At 38.9% G+C, this 22,933-nt stretch overlaps 2 protein-coding genes across 2 annotated transcripts in view; both read right to left on the bottom strand.

Moving 5' to 3' along the window:
• Nucleotides 1-8,962: 8,962 nt before the first annotated feature.
• Nucleotides 8,963-22,933, bottom strand: part of LOC105002055 — a 93,252-nt gene continuing 79,281 nt past the window's right edge. Inside the window, exon 2 of the mRNA XM_010858493.1 lies at nt 8,963-8,999. The gene's annotated coding sequence lies outside the window, so the exon portion shown is untranslated. The remainder of the gene's footprint in view (nt 9,000-22,933) is intronic.
• Nucleotides 15,355-22,933, bottom strand: part of ARSJ (arylsulfatase family, member J) — an 85,390-nt gene continuing 77,811 nt past the window's right edge. Inside the window, exon 2 of the mRNA XM_010858492.1 lies at nt 15,355-16,797. Coding sequence (XP_010856794.1) covers nt 15,399-16,797 — 1,399 coding nt within the window. The 3' untranslated portion in view covers nt 15,355-15,398. The remainder of the gene's footprint in view (nt 16,798-22,933) is intronic.

The following is a 22,933-nucleotide window of genomic DNA, read 5'->3' as shown; positions in this document are numbered from 1 at the left end:
GACAAGACTGCGAAAAAACAGGAAAAATAATGAGGAAACTGCAGAATGCTTGCATTTTAATAGCACAAAAGTGAGGCCAACCAAGAATACAGAGGGAATTTGTCCAGGTAGCGTAGGTTTTAAGGAGACAAATTGTGCTTTTAGGTTGCCCTGGCAACAGGTGTGTCTTCTTATGCGAAGACATTTTAATGAGAAAACCACATGAACATGAAGTAAATTACAAATAGAGGTGGCCCTATCTTTCTTGGAGATAGGTTTGGAAATGAGTTTGGAATGGGTGTACGCCATCAACTAAAGATGAAGTCATGAGACTGGAGATTTGAATGATATCCCAGAGTGAGAAGTTGTATGCTCACCAGCTTCTGAGTATGGCACAAACCTCTTGTTCTTTTTTTTTTTTTTTTACTGATTTCAGTCGAAGTCAGGAAAAATAAATAATGTACACACATACTCACTTCATTACAATCACTCCTGGGAAGGAAACTTGGACTGGGAAACCATGGGAGGTCATTTTTCTGGTTGTCTGTGTAAGGTGGTTTTGGACCCAAACTACTATATAGCAGTCTGGGCTCTGGGTGACTCTCCTGGCTCCAATTAACACACCAGGTCTGGATATACCCCTCACGTGTAGTGTTTCACTTCTGTTAGATTTATTTGAATAACAGAAACACAGTGTTTCTTGAGTCTACCACGTTGCACTGACAGCAGCACGAAATGCTAGAAGGTTCTTGCTTATATTGAGCCAAAATTTTCTTGTCAGTCATTTCAGTCTGTTAGTCCTATGCATGCAGTTTTAAAAACATTTTAATCTAGTCATGAGCTCCAGTGAGTTTAAACTGTCTCTCATAATATGTTTAACAATGATATGCCTCCTAGTAATCCTTTTTCTGTTAGTAACCCTAATGAATAAGAATGCATGCCCTGTCCAAATGGTCTAAGAGAACACAGTTTTCCTACAGACTTCTCGCGTTTCTCATGTTGCAAAAAAACAAAATTAAAGACCTGGATCCGAGTAATAAAATTTTTGCGTTTCTTGTTTTTTCTCTGTAGAGGATATATATATATATATATCTCAATAATTTGAAGCTTCCAGATAACTACTTTTCTTCTACTTATATATCAGGATTGGGTTTCTGATTCAGAGAACGGCAGTAAAATGAATATAGTTAAGTTATTAGTGTTTTTATGAAATAGACATTTCCTCTATTTTCACACACAATTATAGAAAGTTCATTCAGTAACACTGGTTAAATTTTTGATTCCTGGAGAATTTCTAAGTGACACATTGTGAATGTGAGAACTAGGTGAAGGGTTTTAGCATGGCAAATTCAATTGTATTGTTCATTATTTATATCCTTCAAGATTTACTTAAATCTTGAAGGATACATCAAAGTTTTAAAAAGAGATATTAAATAATAATAGTAAGAATATCAGTAGTGTATATATATAAGATAAAAGGATAAAACCCTTGAACAATAGCTGAAATCTATTTGTTCAAGTTTCTTCACTTCTTGAAGTGGAGATAATAGACTTTAGAAGTCAGATATCAGAAATTTATATCTTGCATGGAAATAGTACACAATTTTTTTTTTTTTTAGTGTAAGAGAAAAGACAAGTAATGATAAGAAAAATTTTCAAGGATTTACTTGGCAGTATTTCATAAGCATGGACAACATCAAAATCAACTAATGAAATGGTTCAGATCAGTGACTGGCAGCTTAAAAAGACATTTTAAAGACAAATGTCAAAAGAGAAAGATGATATAAAGAAAAAATAAATTATGAAGTAAATTAGTATGAATTATAAGGAAATTAAAATATTTCCATATTGACAAAAAAATCCAACATTTATTTAGAATTTTAAAGGAAACAAAATAATTCATGGTAGAAAAAATATTCAAATGATGTTTAGAGGAAAAAGGGGGACTATAATGTATTAATAATATTAAATTTATTGAAACTATAACTTCATTTTTAATAGGAAGGGTTAGGTGAAATTTAGACATAGGATTAGGTAACTCATGAAATAGTTTCTTTAAAATTGTTAGTCATAATTTAGACTGTGTTAATTGTTTAAATTGTGTCAGTCACAACTTAGAATAATTCAAAATATATTCTACTGAAATTATCCTTTAACACAACCTGTTAGATAATTGACAAATGCATCAATTCTGAAAGTGAATAGGAGATAATTTAATAAACTACTTCATGATGGAAAGAATTAATGCAATTTAATAGAAAAATGGTAATTCATCTTTTGTTCATAACTATTTAAATCTTACATTAATTTTACTTACAAAACTTAACATAAATATAAAAATATTGGCAATTTAGGCAAGCAGAAATAATATAAATATTTAACAATTCATAATCTATAAAGCAGAGACTTGCTTATTGTTTTATTATGCAGGGTAATAATGTGAATCCACTTAGAATTAGTTATAATTTTATATAACTGTCAGTATATGCCCTTTTCCACTAGGAAATACAAGACAAATTTTTGAGCTGCAAACACATTTCCTCATTTAATGGCCAGTAATAGCTGTAATTAGTTCTGTAACCATAATTCAAGCAAACATTATATGATTATAATTAAATACAGAAATCCACACACAAAAATAGTTGTGAATCTGGTACTAGTAAATAAAGTCATCTGTGTTGAAATATTATCACTACCTTGATTGTAGGTAAAAATACAAATTTCAATCAGTAATCTTGTTCACTCCCAGATTAGGTTGGAACATAAACGGCAATTTGGAATAGACTCTCCTAAACATGAAAGTTTGCTCAATGACTTTCTTTGAAGATAGGTGATCAGAACTAACAGGAGTTAACATTAAATTTCAACAAGTGGGTTTGTTTAGTGTTTTAGAGATATTAAATATATTATATTTATTGAAAGGTGGGGAAGGTTAGGAAAGTACAAGAAAGAGGACAGCCTAAGGGGAGTAGGAGACAGACAAGTGGGCAGAAGAAAAGAGGCAGTGGTGGAGTGGGGCAGGGCAGAGAAACGAAAGGGTAGTCACTGCAGAGATAACGACATGGAGAGATCTGAGGAGTATTCTAGTTTCCTCGGTGGTGTATCATACAAATAGAAAGTCATATATGCATATCAGCATGCCTTTTTATTTCCGTTTATATTTATTAGCAATTTTGGTCAGAATTGAATTTTAATCATGATGATTAGACATGGATCAATTGTGAGTGAAATGTATATACAGATTTAATTGTAGTTACCATTCAATATAAAGTAAAAAATCTGCCAGCAATGTGGGAGACCTGGGTTCAATCGATGGGTTGGCAAGATCCTCTGGAGAAGGGAATGGCTACCCACTCCAGTATTCTTGCCTGGAGAATTCCATGGACAGAGGAGCCTGGTGGGCTACAGTCCACAGGGTTGCAAAGAGTTGGACATGACTGAATGACCAACACTTTCAACATTCATCAAATCATTCACATTATGTCACTTTCCTTCTCCAGGGGGGGATCTTCCTGACCCAGGGATCGAACCCAGGTCTCTTGCATTGCAGGCAGATTCTTTACCATCTGACCACCAGGAAAGCTCCGGTTTTAAAGGATTTGACTCAAATAACTAAAAGTTAGTTACATATGGCTTCAACCAGTTGAAGGAAACTTGTTGGCATGACACTTGGTGGCAGCCCTCTATAATATGTAGCGGGTAAGATGTTTATTTAGGTTCCACTAATGTCCACGTGTTGGTTAACATGGTAGAAAAATGATTAAAATATCAAGTGATTATATTAGGCCTTTTTTGTTTTGTGTTCAATATTAAGTAAATACTGGTGTTCAAAACGCTTTGCTAGGTATGTACTGGTTTGATCACTAGCTTGGGGTAAATATCCGGGAGTGGAGTTGCTGCATCACAGGGTAAGTGCATAGTAGACACTCCTACTGTCAACCAAAAGAAAATAATGCAAGAAGCTGCAGATAAGGAAAGAGTTTATTTGGGGTCAAAGCCTTTGACTGTGTGTATCACAATCAACTGTGGAAAATTCTGAAAGAGATGGGAATACCAGACCACCTGATCTGCCTCTTGAGAAATCTGTATGCAGGTCAGGAAGCAATAGTTAGAACTGAACATGGAACCACAGACTGGTTCCAAATACGAGAAGGAGTACATCAAGGCTGTATATTGTCACCCTGCTTATTTAACTTATATGCAGAGTACATCGTGAGAAACGCTGGGCTGGAAGAAGCACAAGCTGGATTCAAGATTGCCGGGAGAAATATCAATAACCTCAGATATGCAGATGACACCACCCTTATGGCAGAATGTGAAGAGGAACTAAATAGCCTCTTGATGAAAGTGAAAGTGGAGAGTGAAAAGTGGGCTTAAAGCTCAACATTCAGAAAACGAAGATCATGGCACCCCGTCCCATCACCTCCTGGGAAATAGATGGAGAAACAGTGGAAATAGTGTCAGACTTTATTTTTCTGGGCTCCAAAATCACTGCAGATGGTGACTGCAGCCATGAAATTAAAAGACGCTTACTCCTTGGAAGGAAAGTTATGACCAACCTAGATAGCATATTCAAAAGCAGAGACATTACTTTGCCAACAAAGGTTTGTCTAGTCAAGGCTATGGTTTTTCCTGTGGTCACGTATGGATGTGAGAGTTGGACTGTGAAGAAGGCTGAGCGCCGAAGAATTGATGCTTTTGAACTGTGGTGTTGGAGAAGACTCTTGAGAGTCCCTTGGACTGCAAGGAGATCCAACCAGTCCATTCTGAAGGAGATCAGCCCTGGGATTTCTTTGGAAGGACTGATGCTAAAGCTGAAACTCCGGTACTTTGGCCACCTCATTCGAAGAGTTGACTCGTTGGAAAAGACTCTGATGCTGGGAGGGATTGGGGGCAGGATGAGAAGGGGAAGACAGAGGATGAGATGGCTGGATGGCATCACCAACTCGATGGATGTGAGTCTGGGTGAACTCCGGGAGTTGGTGATGGACAGAGAGGCCTGGCGTGCTGCGATTCATGGGGTCGCAAAGAGTCGGACACGACTGAGCGACTGAACTGAAATGAACTGAACCAAATTGTATACAGTCCCCTATGTCCCCATCTTTTGAAGTAAACAACTTTTGCTTTAGTGTCTCAGGGCCTCCCCTGAGTCTCAAAAGCTGGTTCAAGAGTCAATAATTAGGAATGTAAACATGTAGAAACAAAGACTAGCTGTTGGGCTGGGGAACTGGTAACAAGTGGGACTATAAATCAGCCACATGGCAGAGTTACCAAACTCCCACTTCCCTCAGAGATATAGATAAAGGTCTGACACACATTCCTAAGTTGTCTTCACAGAAACCAGATCCCCACCAGATGAAAACTGCTGACCAAAATCACGTAGACCTAGTTCAGTTAAAACCAGAAGGCTGACAATGCTAGAAATTTCACCTTGATGTCAACTAATGCTAGAATCGAGCACAAGGTGATCAGGCACCCCGCAGCAACCCCTCACACTGCCTTTGAAAACCCTCCCCTGAAAACCACTATGGGGAGTTTGGGTCTTTTGAGCATGAACTGCCCATTTTCATTGCTTCAGTTCAGTTCAGTTCAGTTCAGTTGCTCAGTCGTGTCCGACTCTTTGCGACCCCATGAATTGCAGCACACCAGGCCTCCCTGTCCATCACCAACTCCCAGAGTTCATTCAAACTCATGTCCATCGAGTCAGTGATGCCATCCAGCCATCTCATCCTCTGTTGTCCCCTTCTCCTCCTGCCCCCAATCCCTCCCAGCATCAGAGTCTTTTCCAACGAGTCAACTCTTCGCATGAGGTGGCCAAAGTACTGGAGTTTCAGCTTTAGCATCATTCCTTCCAAAGAACACCCAGGACTGATCTTTCGAATGGACTGGTTGGATCTCCTTGCAGTCCAAGGGACTCTCAAAAGTCTTCTCCAACACCTCAGTTCAAAAGCATCAATTTTTCGGCGCTCAGCTTTCTTCACAGTCCAACTCTCACATCCGTACATGACCACTGGAAAAACCATAGCCTTGACTAGACAAACCTTTGTTGGCAAAGTAATGTCTCTGTTTTTCAATATGCTATCTAGGTTGGTCATAACTTTCCTTCCAAGGAGTAAGTGTCTTTTAATTTCATGGCTGCAGTCACCATCTACAGTGATTTTGGAGCCCCCAAAAATAAAGTCTGACACTGTTTCCCCATCTATTTCCCATGAAGTGATGGGACCGGATGCCATGATCTTCGTTTTCTAAATGTTGAGCTTTAAGCCAACTTTTTCACTCTCCACTTTCACTTTCATCAAGAGGCTTTTTAGTTCCTCTTCACTTTCTGCCTTAATAGTGCCCTACAAATAAGCTATACTTTTCTTCAACACAACCCATTGTCAGTAGGTTGGCTTTGCTGCACTTTTGATGAGTGGACCCGAGTCCAGGTTTAGCAACATCAAGAACTGCAGTTTGGGAAACACAGAATCTGGTAACCTGAAGGAAGGCAACTGGTGCAGTCACTATAGTCAGTAATGAAAATGACGACTGATCTCTCCTCTGGAAGCTTCATGGTTGCTTTCTGGATGACAATGAAGAAATATAGGGAGTAAAAATATATCAGTTTTGCTGACAAGGATGGGTTCCTGTTTGAAACATGATTTGCTGAGAGAGACAGAGGAGATCCCCATAGGCTGACAGGATTTGAAAGAAGGTCACAGAAACCAGTAGCCGACAGGTTGAAAGGACTGAAAGACATTTGCTCCCCAAGGACTGGGAGGTAGGATTGAGACAAACAGTCTAAATGGTGCTGTTGGGTTTTACTCTCTCTCTTTCGGGCAAGGGAGAGCTTCCCAGGTGGCTCAGTGGTAAAGAATCCACCTGCCAATACAGGAGATGCAGGGTTGATCCCTGAGTCAGGAAGATCCTCTGGAGATGGCAGGCCACTCCAGTATTCTTGCCTGAAAAATCCCATGGATGGAGGAGCCTGGCAAGCTACAATCCATGGGGTTGCAAACAGTCAGGCATGACGTAGCGACTAATCAACTGGCTGGTAGCTCTACACACGCATCCCTTTATGCCAGGAAACTTCAGGATGGGACGGATTCAAATAACAATCTTTTGGACACAGGCATCTATGTGCCTAGTTCTAGGGCAGGAAAGGGTGTGGGACTCCAAGATGGATAATAAAAGTACCATGAATGTAACATGTGGAGCCATGGTTCTATGTGAAAGGACAGGAAGAAACAGTCCAGCGACAGTCCAGGCGCTTGGAAGTGCGCAAGCACAGAGTCCAAGGAAAAAAGGAGGGGAGAACCTCTCCACTTATCCTCCCCACCTACACAGTCACTTCAAACTCCTCCCTGCAGGAAGATGATAGCTTCGTGTGACCTTTGAAATGCTAAGTTAACTCTTACAGCTCTGAACAAAAATTGAAGAAGAGAAAAACAAATTTAATAAAAAGACTATATTTTATTTTTACATGTACATGGGCACCTTCCCAGGAAAATGAAGACCCAAAGAAGCAATTAGAGCTTATGGCTTGGGATGGACAAAGGATAGTAAACTGTGAAGACGTGACAAGGCAAAGGGGTTTGGGCTAGCACAGTGATTTGTGGAAATGTGACGAGGAAGATGAGGATTGGTTTAACAAGCTCCTTGGTACCGATTTCTCTCAGCCTTAACTTCCCATCTCTGGTGATAAGAATGTCTTCTTTCCTCCTGATACAGAGAAGATTACTTTCACCTGCGATTTTTGTCTCCTTTCCAGAAGAAAAAAGGAAGACCAAAGTGTCCTGCTTGATCTGCTGCTTTTAAAGTGACTTTAAGTCAAAATAACTAACATTCCAATATGAGGCATGTTTTGGAACGACCTGGTCTGAACGGCTACATTTTGTTGCTGTTAAGTCTGAATGAGTAGTAGATAATGTGGGTGTTATATGCGATAATTCCCTACCTTCTAGGTGCTAGAGGGGATTGATTATTCCAATCAGGAAAACCTTAAAATAGAGGGATATTAGTGGGACACATATTAGAGACAAAATGAGTCTATGACTAATGAGTTTTGCCATTATTTTTGCTGAAAAGGAGCCTCTGTAAGTTCTGGTGGTGGTGACATAAGAATATAGTTTCAGATAATTAAGTAAAATCCAAGTTTTGCTTTACTTTTTTAACCTTGGTTATAAAAACATTCTTTCCCACAGTTGTTTAGAATTTAGATTTCAATTGAAATTACTCCCCAGTCATTCACATCTCTTAAGGCTGAACAGACTTTAATTCTTAAAGTATTATTTCCAGAGAAATTAATATGTCATGTTGAAAATTGTTTTTGGACGTTTATTCTAAATTTTATTTCTATTTGGTTCATTAGATAAGATACTATAGGCTTCCTTGGTGGCTCAGATGGTAAAGAATCTGCCCTGCAGTGTGGGAGACCGGGGTTCAATCCTTGGGTCAGGAAGATCCCCTGGAAAAAGGAATGGCAACCCACTCCAGTATTCTTGCTTGGAGAATTCATGGGTAGAGGAGCCTGGTGTGTACGGTTCACGGGGCTGCAGAGTCGGAAACCACTGAGCAACTAACACTTTCACTTTCTCCACTAATAAGTGGAGAAAGCTAAAGGATTAACAGCTAAAGGATTTCTGCAAAGAGTGAATAGATAGATATTTTTAATAAGCATTTGTTATTTTCTTACACCTTTTCATTTGTTAAGATTGATTTTATTCAAAGTTGCATAACCCAATTGAAAAAGAATAGTATAGGATTGTAGAAAGTTTGAGAGGGGAAGGAAATTTCTAATCATAGATATGAAATGGAAAGGTAAGTATATGTGTTCAAGTTTGCCTGATTCCCAATGACAACACTGGCTGTCATGTGTTTCATATTGTCAGTCTAATCAATGGACTCCACAGAAATGCTACAACCAATAAAATACGTAAGAAAAACTTACCTTTAAAGAAGCACAATTCTTCCTCTGCCAAACTGGAGAGTTTCTTAAGATACCCAAGGATGTGAGATATAGTCCATTTTGCTTCATAATTCTATGAAGAAACAAAGGTTTATTCACCATTTATATTTTCTCTTTTATGACTTGCTACAAAAATTATTCATAATTTAAGTCTCTACTTCTCCTTTCTGAAAACTCTCATTTAAACTACTGTATTCTGTTATTTTCAAAGTAGTATTACAATAATTATGTTCTGCCCTGTTAGATAATAAAGATAAAATATACTCTCAACTTTTTGTGATTTTGCTTGGTTTTTGCTGTACTATTCTGTTCCTTAGCTATACATTATTAAGTTAGTTTTCTCTAATGCTAGATAGACACTTTTGCATTTTATATCATTGCTATTATTGTGAGGAATGGTATTAGAGTATTAGAGATGACTAGTTCTGTTTTTCAACACTGAAATTCCTACCCAACAATGGAAGTGGAAACCCAAGCAAATGTAGTTGACGTGGTTTTTTTTTTGTAATTATTTTATCAATTCACTCAAAAAAAATAGATCTATATTGAATGTTGACCAGGAGCCAGGCATTGTTTTACATACTGGCCATACAGATGGAGAGTAGAGATAAACTACTTTTCTAAATAAGCTAGAGAAGAAATAAAATATGTGAGTAAAGTATGAAATATATTAAAGGGTGAAAAGTCTATGCTGAAAGAGCAAGTAGGGGAAGAGAGTGGAGAGGAGGGTGTTTGTTTATTTGACTGACGGCTGTGTCTCCCAGGAGCATAGACATACACTTGCTGGGAGACAGCTGTGTCTCCCAGGAGCATAGACATACACTTCCTGAAGACAGGGACTCTTCCCTGTGTTGCTTGTCACCATATCCCAGTGTGTATCATTAGATGTGGCACTTACCAAGTGTTGAATAAATGGATGGATATACCCGGTGTTAAATAATTCCTCCCCCTATCCTGATCTACTCTCTCTTTTTCACACTACTTTATGTAGAATGTAATTTACTTATTACTTATGTTTATTATTTATTATCTGTGTTGCTGGGCTAGACAGTCACCTGCACAAGCAATAAGAAGTTTTACTTATTTTGTTCACTGATGAATCTCAAGCACCAATATTGCCTAACAAGCAGGCAGTAGGATTTAATAAAAACTTATTGCATGAATGAATTTTAGTAAGTGATTGCACTAAAAGGAATCAATGAAGTTATTAACTTCTGACAAAAGAATTCTGTTTGCTACTTTTAGCAAGCCAGTTTATTCCTGCCAATAACACACATTCTGATGGCTACTGACAAATTCACAATGTACATACCCAAGAATCCTGGGAATAAAATGCTTAAGAAACTAATTCTGATGCCAAATTCATGTACCTTGGAATATCAAATGCAGGTCAAGAAGCAAAAATTAGACATGGATATAGAACAACAGACTGGTTCAAAATTGGGAAAGTAGTATGACAAGGCTTTTCACCCTGCTTATCTAACTTATGTGCAGAGTGCATCATGCAAAATGCCAGGCTGGATGAATGACAAGCTGCAATCAAGATTGCAGAGAGAAATATCAACAATATCAAATGTACTATCTACTCATCCAACTATCGAAGGGACAGCTTCTCTTCTAAAGATTTTTAAAAGGGAAAAGTGAAAGAAAAGTATGTAAATGAAACAAGACTTGACAGTCCTGGTGTGGATTCTTTCAGTGATTGAAATGTACCACAGAGTTTTGATTTTTATTTGAATAAAATGATTTTGATCCTTTCCTATACAAGACACATAAGCCACATCCACCATTTATTTTCTGACAAAGCTAGGGGGATACTTATATTTCAATCCAGGAGTTTCCTTTGTTATCCTAATAAAAGGATCAGAGGTTTTAAAGAGGTGCCATCTACACTTGGAAAAGCCACAGGCAACTCTAGAAGTACAACCTAAGAATCAGAGTTCAGGAAAATGACACCTGCAAATAAATGCCCCATATGATCATAGTTTTAATGCTTGTGGCGTAGAAGTCAAGTGCACAGTATTTTTCTCCCTGGATATCCTGAAACACCTAGTGATTTGTTGAAACATTTTGGAAACATTTCTGTTCATTACTTATACATGACTACTATATTAGATTTTAGTTCCTTAAGGGCAAGACATAGACTTCTAAATCACAGCCTACCCAGAGTCACGTGTGGGGGATGGGTACTCTCTTAAAAACAGTGAACTTGTGGAATCCAGAAAAATGGTAGAGATGATGAAGAACAAATATATGGATACCAAGGGGGAAAGGGCAGAATAGGAGGAATTGTGGGGCTGGGATTGACATGCAAACACTGTTGATACTATGTTAAAACAGAAAACTAATGAGAACATCCTGTATAGCACAGGGAATTCTATTTAATGCACTGTGGCAACCTGAACCAACAGGAAGCCCAAAGGGAGGGGATATACGTCTATGTGTGGATGATTCACTTTGCTGTACAGCAGAAACTACCACAACATCTTAAAGCAACTACATTCCAGTAAAAATTAGTTAAAAAAAAAGAGTGAACATCATTGAAATCATTTCCAGGTAGAAAACTGTGGGTTATTCTCCTTGCGAAAGTTATGGTCATTTATAGAGAATTTAAAATCCCACCATATTACATAATACCCACTGGGCTCAAATGTGAGCAATTTTTATGATCCTAATTTGCCTTTTGCTCCTTTATGTCTTGCTTGGGACTTCTAGAAGATTCTATGCTTACACTAAAAATTTCCAAAGTCTGTTTCACACTTTGTCTAGTCCTATGTAAGTTGCTATAGACAAGGGTTTTATGATGAAGTAAATTAGAAAACATTATATAAAAACTGCCTTCTGTTAGAGGTTTACAAGGCAAGCTAGGATTTTAAAAACTGTAAGAAAGTCTGCATAAATGGACCCCTTTAACCTTGTTTAACTTCACATTTCCCAAACTTGTTTTTTCTCAGAACTCTTTTTTAATGTAATAATAACTCTATCTTTGATGTTATAAGATACCATCTATTTTAAGACAACTCATTAATTTATGTGCCACTAAGAAAGGAAAACACTGACAGCATGCCTTTGATTTTTAAGACTCATTTAAATATTGACAAAGCACAAACTCAAATAGTACTTTATTCTACATAATAAAATGGAAATATATATATTTTCATGAAAAATTAAAAATTTTAAAAGTTGTATTATTGTCCATTTTAGTAATTTTGGCAAGTCTATCAATTCTTTTATATATTTCCAAAGACTGTCAGAAGCTGTCTTTTGAATTCTGATATAAACACATTTAATAGTATGCTACCATACCACCTTGAGAGTCCCTTGAGAGTCCCTTGAGAGTCCCTTGGACAGCAAGGAGATCCAACCAGTCCATCCTAAAGGAAATAAGTCCTGAACATTCATTGAAAGGACTGATGCTGAAGCTGAAACTCTGATACTTTGGCCAGTTGATGCAAAGAACTGACTCATTTGAAAAGACCCTGATGCTGGGAAAGATTGAGACCAGAAGAAGGGGATGACAGAGGATGAGATGGTTGGATGGCATCACCGACTCGATGGACGTGAGTCTGAGTGAATTCCGGGAGTTGGTGATGGACAGGGAAGCCTGGCATACTGCAGTCCATGGGGTTGGAAAGAGTTGAACACAACTGAGTGACTGAACTGAACTGACCATCCCAACTCAGGGGCTTTCCAGGCAGCTCAGTGGTAAAGAATCTGCCTGCCAATGCAGGAGCCGCAAGAGACATAGGTTCGATCCCTGGGTTGGGAAGATCCCGTGGAGAAGGAATGGCAAGAAACTCTAGTATTCTTGCCTGGGAAATTCCATGGACAGAGGAGCCTGGCGGGCTACAGTCTATGGAGTCTCAAAGAGTCAGACATGACTTAAGTGACATTAAAACAACAACAATATCACCTCATACATTTCTTTTTTTAAAATTGATTTTTATTGGAGTACAATTGTTTTACAAAGTTATGTTAGTTTCTGCTGTACAGCAAAGTGAATCAATTATACATAAACATACATCTGTTCTTTTTTAGATCTTTTTCCCCATATAGGTCATCACAAAGGATTGAGTAGAGTTCCCTCTGCTATACAGTAGGTCCTCACTGGTTATCTATTTTATACATAGTAGTGTATATATGTCAATCCCAGTCTTCCAATTTACCCCTCCCCTTGCTGTTTCCCCCTTGGTAACCCTAAGTTTTTTCCTACATTGTGACTCTATTTCTGTTTTGCAATAAATTCATTTGTACCATGCTTTAAGACTCCATATACAAGCAACGTGATATGACTCTGTCTCATGCACTTCACTCAGTATGACAATCTCTAGGTTTGTCCATGTTATTGCAAATGGCATTATTTCATTTTTTTTTTTTATGGCTGAGTAAAATTCCATTGTTACCTCAAGAAACAAACAAAAAATTTGCTTACATTTCTTTAATCACAGTTGTAATATCACACATCATGGTTCTAACTCCAGATATTAGGAGAAAGCACCTTAAAGACAACTCCGGGGCTGACAGGGACCACACCAACTTGTCCTCACTGATCACTCATGATAAACTTCACTACAGATCGTGCTCCTTTAAGCCGCCTCATGATGTCTGCATGTGTGAGTTTCAAACTAGATGTTTAACTACTCTAGGTAGGAGCCATATTTTCACTTCTTTGTATCTTCCCACCATGGTCACTTGGTGTAAGAGTAGGGTCATTATAAATTGTATTTATTAACAAGAGAATACTCTTCTCCATGCAATAACCAGGTGTAAACACCGCCTATTTGCAAAATCCATTTTATGTTACTATGTTTGTTAGCATATCATACTTTCATTTGCCTACTGGTAAAGACTTTTGTTTGTTAAAATGACTAATGTAATTCTATAGAGACATTAAATCAGAAAAGCCACACAATTTTCTGGTGCTAAAAAATATGTCATTTTAATAATTAAGATACATAAATAAAGTGTTTATGATAGAAACAATAGAGCTGTCTCTCAATTCTATACAAACACTGAATTTCCAAGCAATTTGTAAGGAATATATTCATCTTCTTACATTCACAATAATGGTTGAACAATGATGTTTATAATTTTTTAATTTTATATTCTACAAATTCACACACAATTTGTAGTATTACAGTGCTTGATAATCTTGACAATATGAAATAAAATTCTTATAATGGTACATAGAAAATAAAATAAAATAATTAAAATTCATTTGTATAACTTTTTATGAAAACAAAATAATTAATATTTCTTCTGTAAAAATAAATTATGTACTTTGTGTTGAAACATCATTCTATTAAAGTGTTTAGAAAATAGTTACATTCACGTTTTGGCAGTGTGCTGAAACATTCTTATTTGCCATTCTCTCATGCATGTTAAAGTGAGGTGCAAGCTGTTCACATGTGAGAAAAACAGCTTATTTTCACAGGAAAGGAAATGATGTATGAAATAGAATTCATAAAAAACCCAAGTGTCCTGTGATAGAAATACAAAAATTCACTAAGAAAAGAGCATTTTTCAAGGCCTTTGAGGTGATACAACTTTTGACTAGACTTATCAAAGGTGGTTTTTAATCATGTTACCCTGTAACTTCCATTAAATTAGCATGTCCATCAATTGCCAGTTAAAGTTAATGATATAATTTAAAACATAGTGTTTGGTCAACTGACGGAAGCACAACAGTTGAACTCATCACAGACCACCTTTCATAAAGGAGCAAGAGAAACAAACATCTCCATTCCGCTTTAAGCGTGGCTCCCAAGAGTAGCACCTTTAGCTTTGAGCACAAGTTTTCCAGCTGGCAGAAGTCTCTGGAGTAGCACAATATGAAAACTGTCTGGTGCTGATGGCAGGGATCCTATTGAGTCAAATTTGCTGGTTCACCTAGAAACTGGTGAAAAACCTGGCACTGATTTAAATTTAACCAGAGAGGAAAAATCCGACAAAGATCCAACAAAAATCCAATGGATCCAACAAAGATCCGTCTAGTCAAAGCTATGGTTTTTCCAGTAGTCATGTATGGATGAATGTGAGAGTTGGGACTATAAAGAAAGCTGAGTGCTGAAGAATGGATGCTTTTGAACTGTGGTGTTGGAGAAGACTCTTGAGAGTCTCTTGGACTGCAAGGAGATCCAACCAGTCCATCCTAAAGGAAATCAGTCCTGAATAGTCATTGGAAGGCCTGATGCTGAAGCTGAAACTCCAATACTTTGGCCTGAGGCAAAGAACTGACTCATTTGAAAAGACCCTGATGATGGGCAAGATTGAAGGCAGAAGGAGAAGGGGATGAGAGAGGATGAGATGGCTGGATGGCATCACAGACTCGATGGACATGAGTTTGAGTAGGCACCGGGAGTTGGTGATGGACAGGGAAGCCTGGTGTGCTGCAGTCCATGGGGTCGCAACGAGTCGGACACGACTGAGTGACCGAGCTGAACTGAACTGAAGACAAGAAAAAAATTTGTACTTATCCACGAGAAATCCCTGAACGGCAGTTTGGAAACGAGCGCTCTTTCTGCTGTTTCTTTTTCGTCTTACTTTTCTTCTGCTTTTTCTCAGCCTTCTTTTTGCTTGGCTTCTGTTTCTTGCTTTCCTCTTTATACCATGGCCCCCAGACTCCTCCATTGAGCCGAGGGTTACTTCTGGGGTCTTTCGGGGGGTACCTGACAGGTACTGCAGTTTTGTTGAACTGGGAAAGCCTCCGGAGGAGCTGCTTTACGATCCCGGGATACCTGTTGGAAAGGTCTACTCTCTCATAGGGGTCGGCTGTAATGTTGAACAGCCACACACTTTTTCCCGTTGACAAGGTAATTCGCTCATTGTGCCACCGGTTTGGCCCCAGGTTGCTGAAAGACTGAGGGGGCACCCAGTCACTATATCCTGGGTTCCCTGTGAGCAATTTCCAGTGTTTCACCCTGATAGCAGACTGAATGGCAGTGTTCCAGATCCCATAGCCTGCAGCCCAAGAGCCATTTTTCGCCTTGGTATAAATGGGGTCAATGTTGTGCAGAATGTCTACACGGGGAGAACGAAGGCCTTCGCTTATGGTCTCCCAGACATCATAGCCATCCAGTTGAATGTTCTCATCAATCTGCCCCTCAGCCAGTGAAATCAGAGTGGGGTACCAGTCAGTGATGTGCACGAGCTCCTTACACACGGTGCCCTTGTTTTTCAGGAGCGGGCTGTGCACGAAGCCAATAGCCCGGATCCCCCCTTCCCAGTAGGTTCCTTTGCTACCTCTCAGGGGCCAGTTGCTTCCTCCTGCTGTGGGCTGACCTCCGTTATCTGAAGAGTATATGATAATGCTGTTGTTGTAGAAACCGTACATCTTTAGAGCCAGGGTCACATTATTAATTGCTTCGTCTAAGCAGGAAAGCATGGCAGCATACCTGCGTCTGTTAATGTTGACAATGGATCTATAGTGTTCAAAATACCTTCCAGGGGCTTGCAGTGGAGAGTGCACAGCTTGGTAGGCAATGTATAAAAATATAGGCTTTCTGGGGTCATGGGAAGCTAAGATTTGCTGCACTCTCTGAGTGTACATCTGTGTGGAGTATACGCCATTGTCGTAGTCCCAGGCAGCATTGTCATTTTCATACAAGTCGTAGCCACACATTCCAGGACTGTCACATTTGTAGTGTGTATAGTAATCACCACTTCCCAAGAGGGAACCAAAAAAGGTATCAAATCCTCTCTTGGTGGGCATACATTCTTTTCTATAAAAACCCAAGTGCCATTTTCCAACCATATGTGTTGAATATCCAACCTCCTTCAGCTTCTGAGGTAGGGTTGCATTGTCCAGAGGTAAGCAGTTGGGCTGGGTAGGTCTTATGATAGAATGTTGAAGTCCGGTGTGTATCTGATACCTAACAAAAGAGTAAAAAATGTGTCAGTGCAGGATAAAAGAGAGATTCCACAGAAAACAATGACTCTTCTATTAAATAATGTTTCTTTGAAGATAAATGCTACCCCAAATAAAATATGATCAATTCAGTATTTCTCCTGTTGACCCAAAAGTCCTGCCATAATTAGCTACACATTTAACATCTGAAATACATTTTCACTTTAAATCAGTACTTTTGAAACTAAAATTTCATTACTTATTTCAAAGTCTTTTTAAAATTCTTATAACAGAATTAATTTGAATAAACTTTAATTATTCAATTAATTATATGATGCACCAAACTAACATGATCAAGTAAAGAATATAAATTTAAGTGTTTGTAAACAAGCAGGATTCTGTGGATCCTACCATACGGTTGTGCTCATTTCACATGCTAGTAAGACAATGCTCAAAATTTTTCAAGCTAAGCTTCAGCAGTACATGAATGGAGAGCTTCTAGATGTACAACGGGATTTAGAAAAGGCAGAGGAACCGGAGATTAAACTGCCAACATCCTTTGGATCATAGAAAAAGCGAGAGAATTCCAGAAAAAAAAATCTGCTTCATTGACTACACTAAAGCCTTTGATTGTGTGCATCAGGAGGAACTGGAAAATTCTTAAAGAGATGAGAATGCCAGACCATCTTACCGGTCTCTTAAGAAACCTGTGTGCAGCTCAAGAAGCAACAATTAGACACGGACATAGAACAACGGACTGGTTCAAAATTGGGAAAGTAGTATGACAAGGCTTGTCACCCTGCTTATGTAACTTATGTGCAGAGTGCATCATGCAAAATGCCGGACTGGATGAATTACAAGCTGGAATCAAGACTGCAGAGAGAAATATCAACCATCTCAGATATACAAATAATACTATTCTAATGGCAGAAGGCAAAGAGACACTACCTTTTGATAAGGGTGAAAGAAGAAAGTGAAAAATCTGGCTTAAAACACAACATTCAATAAACTAAGATCATGGCATCTGGTCCCATCACTTCATGGTTAATAGATGGGGAAGCAATGGAAACAGTTACAGACTTTATTTTCTTGGGCTCCAAAATCACTGTGGACAGTGACTGCAGCGTGAAATTAAAAGATGCTTGCTCCTTGAAAGGAAAGCTATGACAAACCCAGACAGCATATTAAAAAGAAGAGATACCACTTTTCCAACAAAGGTCCATATAGTCAAAGCTATGGTTTTTCTCTTGGAGAAGGCAACGGCAACCCACTCCAGTACTCTTGCCTGGAAAATCCCATGGACGGAGGAGCTTTTCTAGTAGTCATGTATGAATGTGAGAGTTGGATCATCAAGAAGGCTGAGAGCCGAAGAATTGATGCTTTCCAACTGTGGTGCTGGAGAAGAAGACTCTTGAGATTGCCTTGGACAGCAAAGAGATCAGACCAGTCAATCCTAAAGGAAATCAACCCTGAATATCACTGGAAAGATTGATGCTGAAGCTGAAGCTCCAATACTTTGCCACCTGATGTGAAGAGGCCAATCGTTGGAAAAGGCCCTGATGTGCTGTCGGACACGACTTTGTGACTCAAAAATAACAACAACAAGGATCCTATGGGGCCTTCTCAGGACAGACCACGCTCCCCCTCCCCACCACTCCCACACTCCCATGTCCTCTCCTGCTTCTTATTTGTAGGAAAACTATACCCTTCTCACTTCACTAAGTCACTTTAGTCGTGTCCGACTCTGTGCAACCCCATAGACGGCAGCCCACCAGGCTCCTCTGTCCCTGGGATTCTCCAGGCAAGAACACTGGACTGGGTTGCCATTTCCTTCTCCAATGCATGAAAGTGAAAAGTGAAAGTGAAGTCGCTCAGTCGTGCCTGACTCCCAGCGACCACATGGACTGCAGCCTACCAGGCTCCTCCATCCATGGGATTTTCCAGGCAAGAGTACTGGAGTAGGGTGCCATTGCCTTCTAGGCCTTCCCCAAATTCCAAAGAATATATTTAATCAAAGAAGTGAGAAAATGTAGAAACAAAGGAGAACATTCAAGTATGAAAAAAATAATAACTTAGCCATTAAACAAAGTCAAAGAACTTTAGTTTCTCCTTAGTGGCCATAAATAATATTCTGAGCTTTATCTTTTAGCTATTTTGTAGATTCTGAAATCCCCCACCAGGTGGAAGAAGTTAACTATATGTTGACCACAAGCACAAAGAACCCAGACCAGTTGGAATCAGAAGGTTGAAGATGTTGATTCCTGATTACATCACCATCAACCAATCAGAAGAATATTCATCTTGGAGTTTGGGTCTTTTGAGCATTAGTTGTCTGGACTCCTTGCTTGGGGGCCCTGCAATAAACACTTTTTCCTTCACCACAACCCAGTATCAGTAGATTGGTTTTACTGAACCCAGGTGAGGGGATTCAAGTTTGGTTTCGTAATATGCTGTTGCTGTTACTGTTGTTTTTGGTCTAAAGACCTCACTGATGCTGCTGCTGCTAAGTCGTTTGAGTCGTGTCCAACTCTATGTGACCCCATAGACGGCCACCCACCAGGCTCCCCCATCCCTGGGATTCTCCAGGCAAGAACACTGGAGTGGGTTGCCATTTCCTTCTTCAATGCATGAAAGTGAAAAGTGAAAGAAGTCACTCAGTCGTGTCTGACTCTTAGCGACCCCTGGACTGCAGCCCACCAGGCTCCTCCGTCCCTGGGATTTTCCAGGCAAAAGTATTGGAGTGGGGTGCCATTGCCTTCTCCGAAAGACCTCACATTAGCTCCTAAATCATTTTTCTGAATAATTTATTTCAAGCTGATTTGAAAGTACTAAAAATACATATAAAAATTATATAAAAATCTCGTTTGATTGTCAAAACCTGTTAAATCTCTGTAGAGAGAAACAGAACATCTCTGAATCACAATATATTGTTGTTGAAAAGCCATTTTAGAAAGTGTTTTAGCTAGCGCTAAGGAAAGATTACATTTTTCTAAGAACAGTAGGAAATGAATCCTTTCATATGTTTCCCACTGTCTCTTTTTAAGAAAATTACATTCACTTACAATTTAGTATAAGAAATAGAGGTAACCTTTCTATACATTAAAATTAAATATATGTTGATTTCTGGCCTTGTTCTCTTCCCAAGGATATTTGCCAAGGGCTTTTATCCCCCCCGAGAATGGTTATTATAACACGAGTGAGTGAGTGAAGTCACTCAGTCATGTCAGACTCTTTGCGACCCCGTGGACTGTAGCCCCCCAGGCTCCTCCGTCATGGGATTCTCCAGGCAAGAATACTGGAATGGGTTGCCATTTTCTTCTCCATATTATTACATAAGTGTATGAATTTTCAATTGGGTCAAGATATGCCCACTAGTTCATGCCATCTTAAAAATGATTAATTCTATAGTTTTGTTATATAAGTTCAAAACAATTTTTGAATAGGAAATATAGACATTCTGAGAAAACAAAGTTTGCAAAAAGGGTTAGTGTAAAAATCAAAATATTCCTGGAATCAAATTACAAAGAGTTATACTGAGATAAAAAAAATAACTTTAAAAAATCAATTGAATAAAGTCCAACATGTTATATATGCCTTGGATTGACTAGTTTATCTTTAAATGTTCAAATGATAATATAATGCAACTATGAGTTCTTTCAAAGTGTCAAGTGCAGTAACAGGCTGAAGGTTTACAGAAGCTGTAGTAATGTCCAGGCAGTATTCATATGGGCCCCATCTACTCTGCTTATCATTTAGCTGTTGAAGTTCACGATGAATACGGTAATGAACTCCAAAGAAACAAGGTTTTAATAAATATAATTTAGTCCTAAATTCATAAAGTATTATTGCTCGAGAGTTTCTGATCCAGTTCAAGATCTAAACCATTAACTTCTAAAGCCACTAATTTCTGTATAAGCACATGACAAATTGATAGCACCTATCAATATAAACATTGCTGCCAAGTCACTTCAGTTGTGTCCGACTCTGTGTGACCCCATAGACGGCAGCCCACCAGGCTCCCCCGTCCCTGGGAGTCTCCAGGCAAGAACACTGGAGTGGGTTGCCACTGCCTTCTCCAATGCATGAAAGTGAGAAGTGAAAGTGAAGTCCCTCAGTCATGTCAGACTCCTAGCGACCCCATGGACTGCAGCCTACCAGACTCCTCCGTCCATGGGATTTTCCAGGCAAGAGTACTGGAGTCGGGTGCCATTGCCTTCTCCATCAATATAAACACTGAGGATATTTAAAAAGGAGAAATCTGTATGTTGTGAGACTGTGGGGAAGGATTTGTGGACATGGGTTACTAATTGTCTTATGTAGAAAATGTAGTTGGCCAGAGTATCTATTTAATTCATTGAACAGCTAACCAACTGAAGTCTTTCTAATTAAAACTGGGCACTTTTGCACATGGTACTAAGGGCAAAGAGAATTGAGGCTTTTGAAAAGTGTAAAATACAGAAACTGTTCACACACAGAAAGAGTAGGAAAGAGGTCTGCTGCTTTCAGAAGATGGTACAGTGTTGGCAGACACAGAATAGAGTACAGAGCTATTAATCAACTGTGTGGTCTCTGTCTTCTCCAGCATAGAATGATTTTCATATTGGAAAATTTAGAATCAACAATATAAAGGTTTGGCAGCAGTTCCTAACAGAATAGAGCTTTCAGGGAAGCTCCTGCTTAAATGAGTTCAAGACTCTGGGACCAAAGAGATGTTTGATGCAGCATCAGAGGTAGGGGTTAAGGGTATGTTTTATTTTGGAAGTCAGAGAAATCAGGGTTTGAATTTGTTCTACTGCCTATTAGCCGTGTGACTCTGAGCAGTACTTAACCCCCCCGATTCTCCATTTCCTCATCTGTAAAAGAGGGATAATAATATATACTGGATTGCTGTAGCCCTGAAAGAGAGCACAGAATCTGATAAAGAGAGTGCATTCAATAAGTCATAGGTTTTACTACTGTTATCCCAGAGTTCTGAATCATGTTACTAACATATGTCTTTCAAGTTTTATAACCGACAGACCTTTCGCATGCATTTTGTGTTTAGTCCTCGTTACAAGGGTGAGAAGTAGGATTGTTTACATTCATTTTATAGATGGGAGGACAGAGACACAGAGATATCCCCCCACCTCCTCCAGCCTGCTTCACCAGGCTGTGATACGGGCTCCTGAACAACACAGGCTAAACTGGATACTCTTCCTGTCTCCTCAAGAGTTAAGTCCAGCACTTCGTAAGAAATCAAGGAGCAGAGGAGAGATACTGTCAGTCTTGAGAAGTTAATCTAACTTTCTAATTACAGACAGGAAGAATTTATAAACCAAATAATGAGGCTTATGCTGATCCTAGAAAAATTTGAGAACGTATTTTTAAGTAGATAATTTTTGAGCGTTTTTCTTTTAAAGCAAATTAGGTAGGGTCAAAAAGAGAAGTCCTGCAAAATTAGCTTCATTTTCTTTCTAAAAAGGAGGAGAATTAAGAAAGTAGATTAGGAAAATGATTTTGTTGTTGTTCAGTCGCTAAGTTGTGTCTGACTCTCTTGCAACCCCATACACTGTAGCCCACCAAGCTCCTCTGTCCATGGGATTTCCCAGGCAAGAATACTGGAGTGGGTTGCCCTTTCCTTCTCCAGGGGACCTTCCCGACCGAGTATCAAACCTGCATCTCCTGCTTGGTAGGTGAATTCTTTACCACTGAGCCACCTGGGAAGCCCCAGGAAAATGACAGGCATTTGAAAAATCTGCCCTTAATTTTTTCTTAATAAAATAATGGAAAATCAACTGGATGACAGCCCTGCATATTCACAATAAGAATGATCTTATTCTTTCATATCAGTTAATTGCAAAGAGAAAATTTTCATTAACATGATCTTCTCTGGTTTCCAGAACTGTGTGGAACAGTCAGGGGGGTTCCATTTATTAATTCAATCGAACAACAACAACAACAATAAAAGAACACCGAAACTCAGAGTAACTTAGGGGCTTTCCTAAGTTTTATAGCTGTAAGTTTTGAGTTTTGTACTGGAATCCAGACTTTGGGCTTTGTAAACTTTCTAGTGTATACTTACAGCTACAGTTAGACCCATCAGATATGCAGATGACACCAGCTTTATGGCAGAAAGTGAAGAGGAACTAAAAAGCCTCTTGATGAAAGTGAAAGAGGAGAGT

Source organism: Bison bison, unplaced genomic scaffold (assembly GCF_000754665.1).
Source record: "Bison bison bison isolate TAMUID 2011002044 unplaced genomic scaffold, Bison_UMD1.0 scf7180017864389, whole genome shotgun sequence".
In the NCBI taxonomy this organism is placed as follows: domain Eukaryota; kingdom Metazoa; phylum Chordata; class Mammalia; order Artiodactyla; family Bovidae; genus Bison; species Bison bison.
The sequence above is the reverse complement of the archived record's forward strand: the minus strand, read 5'-3'. Positions and strand labels throughout refer to the sequence as shown.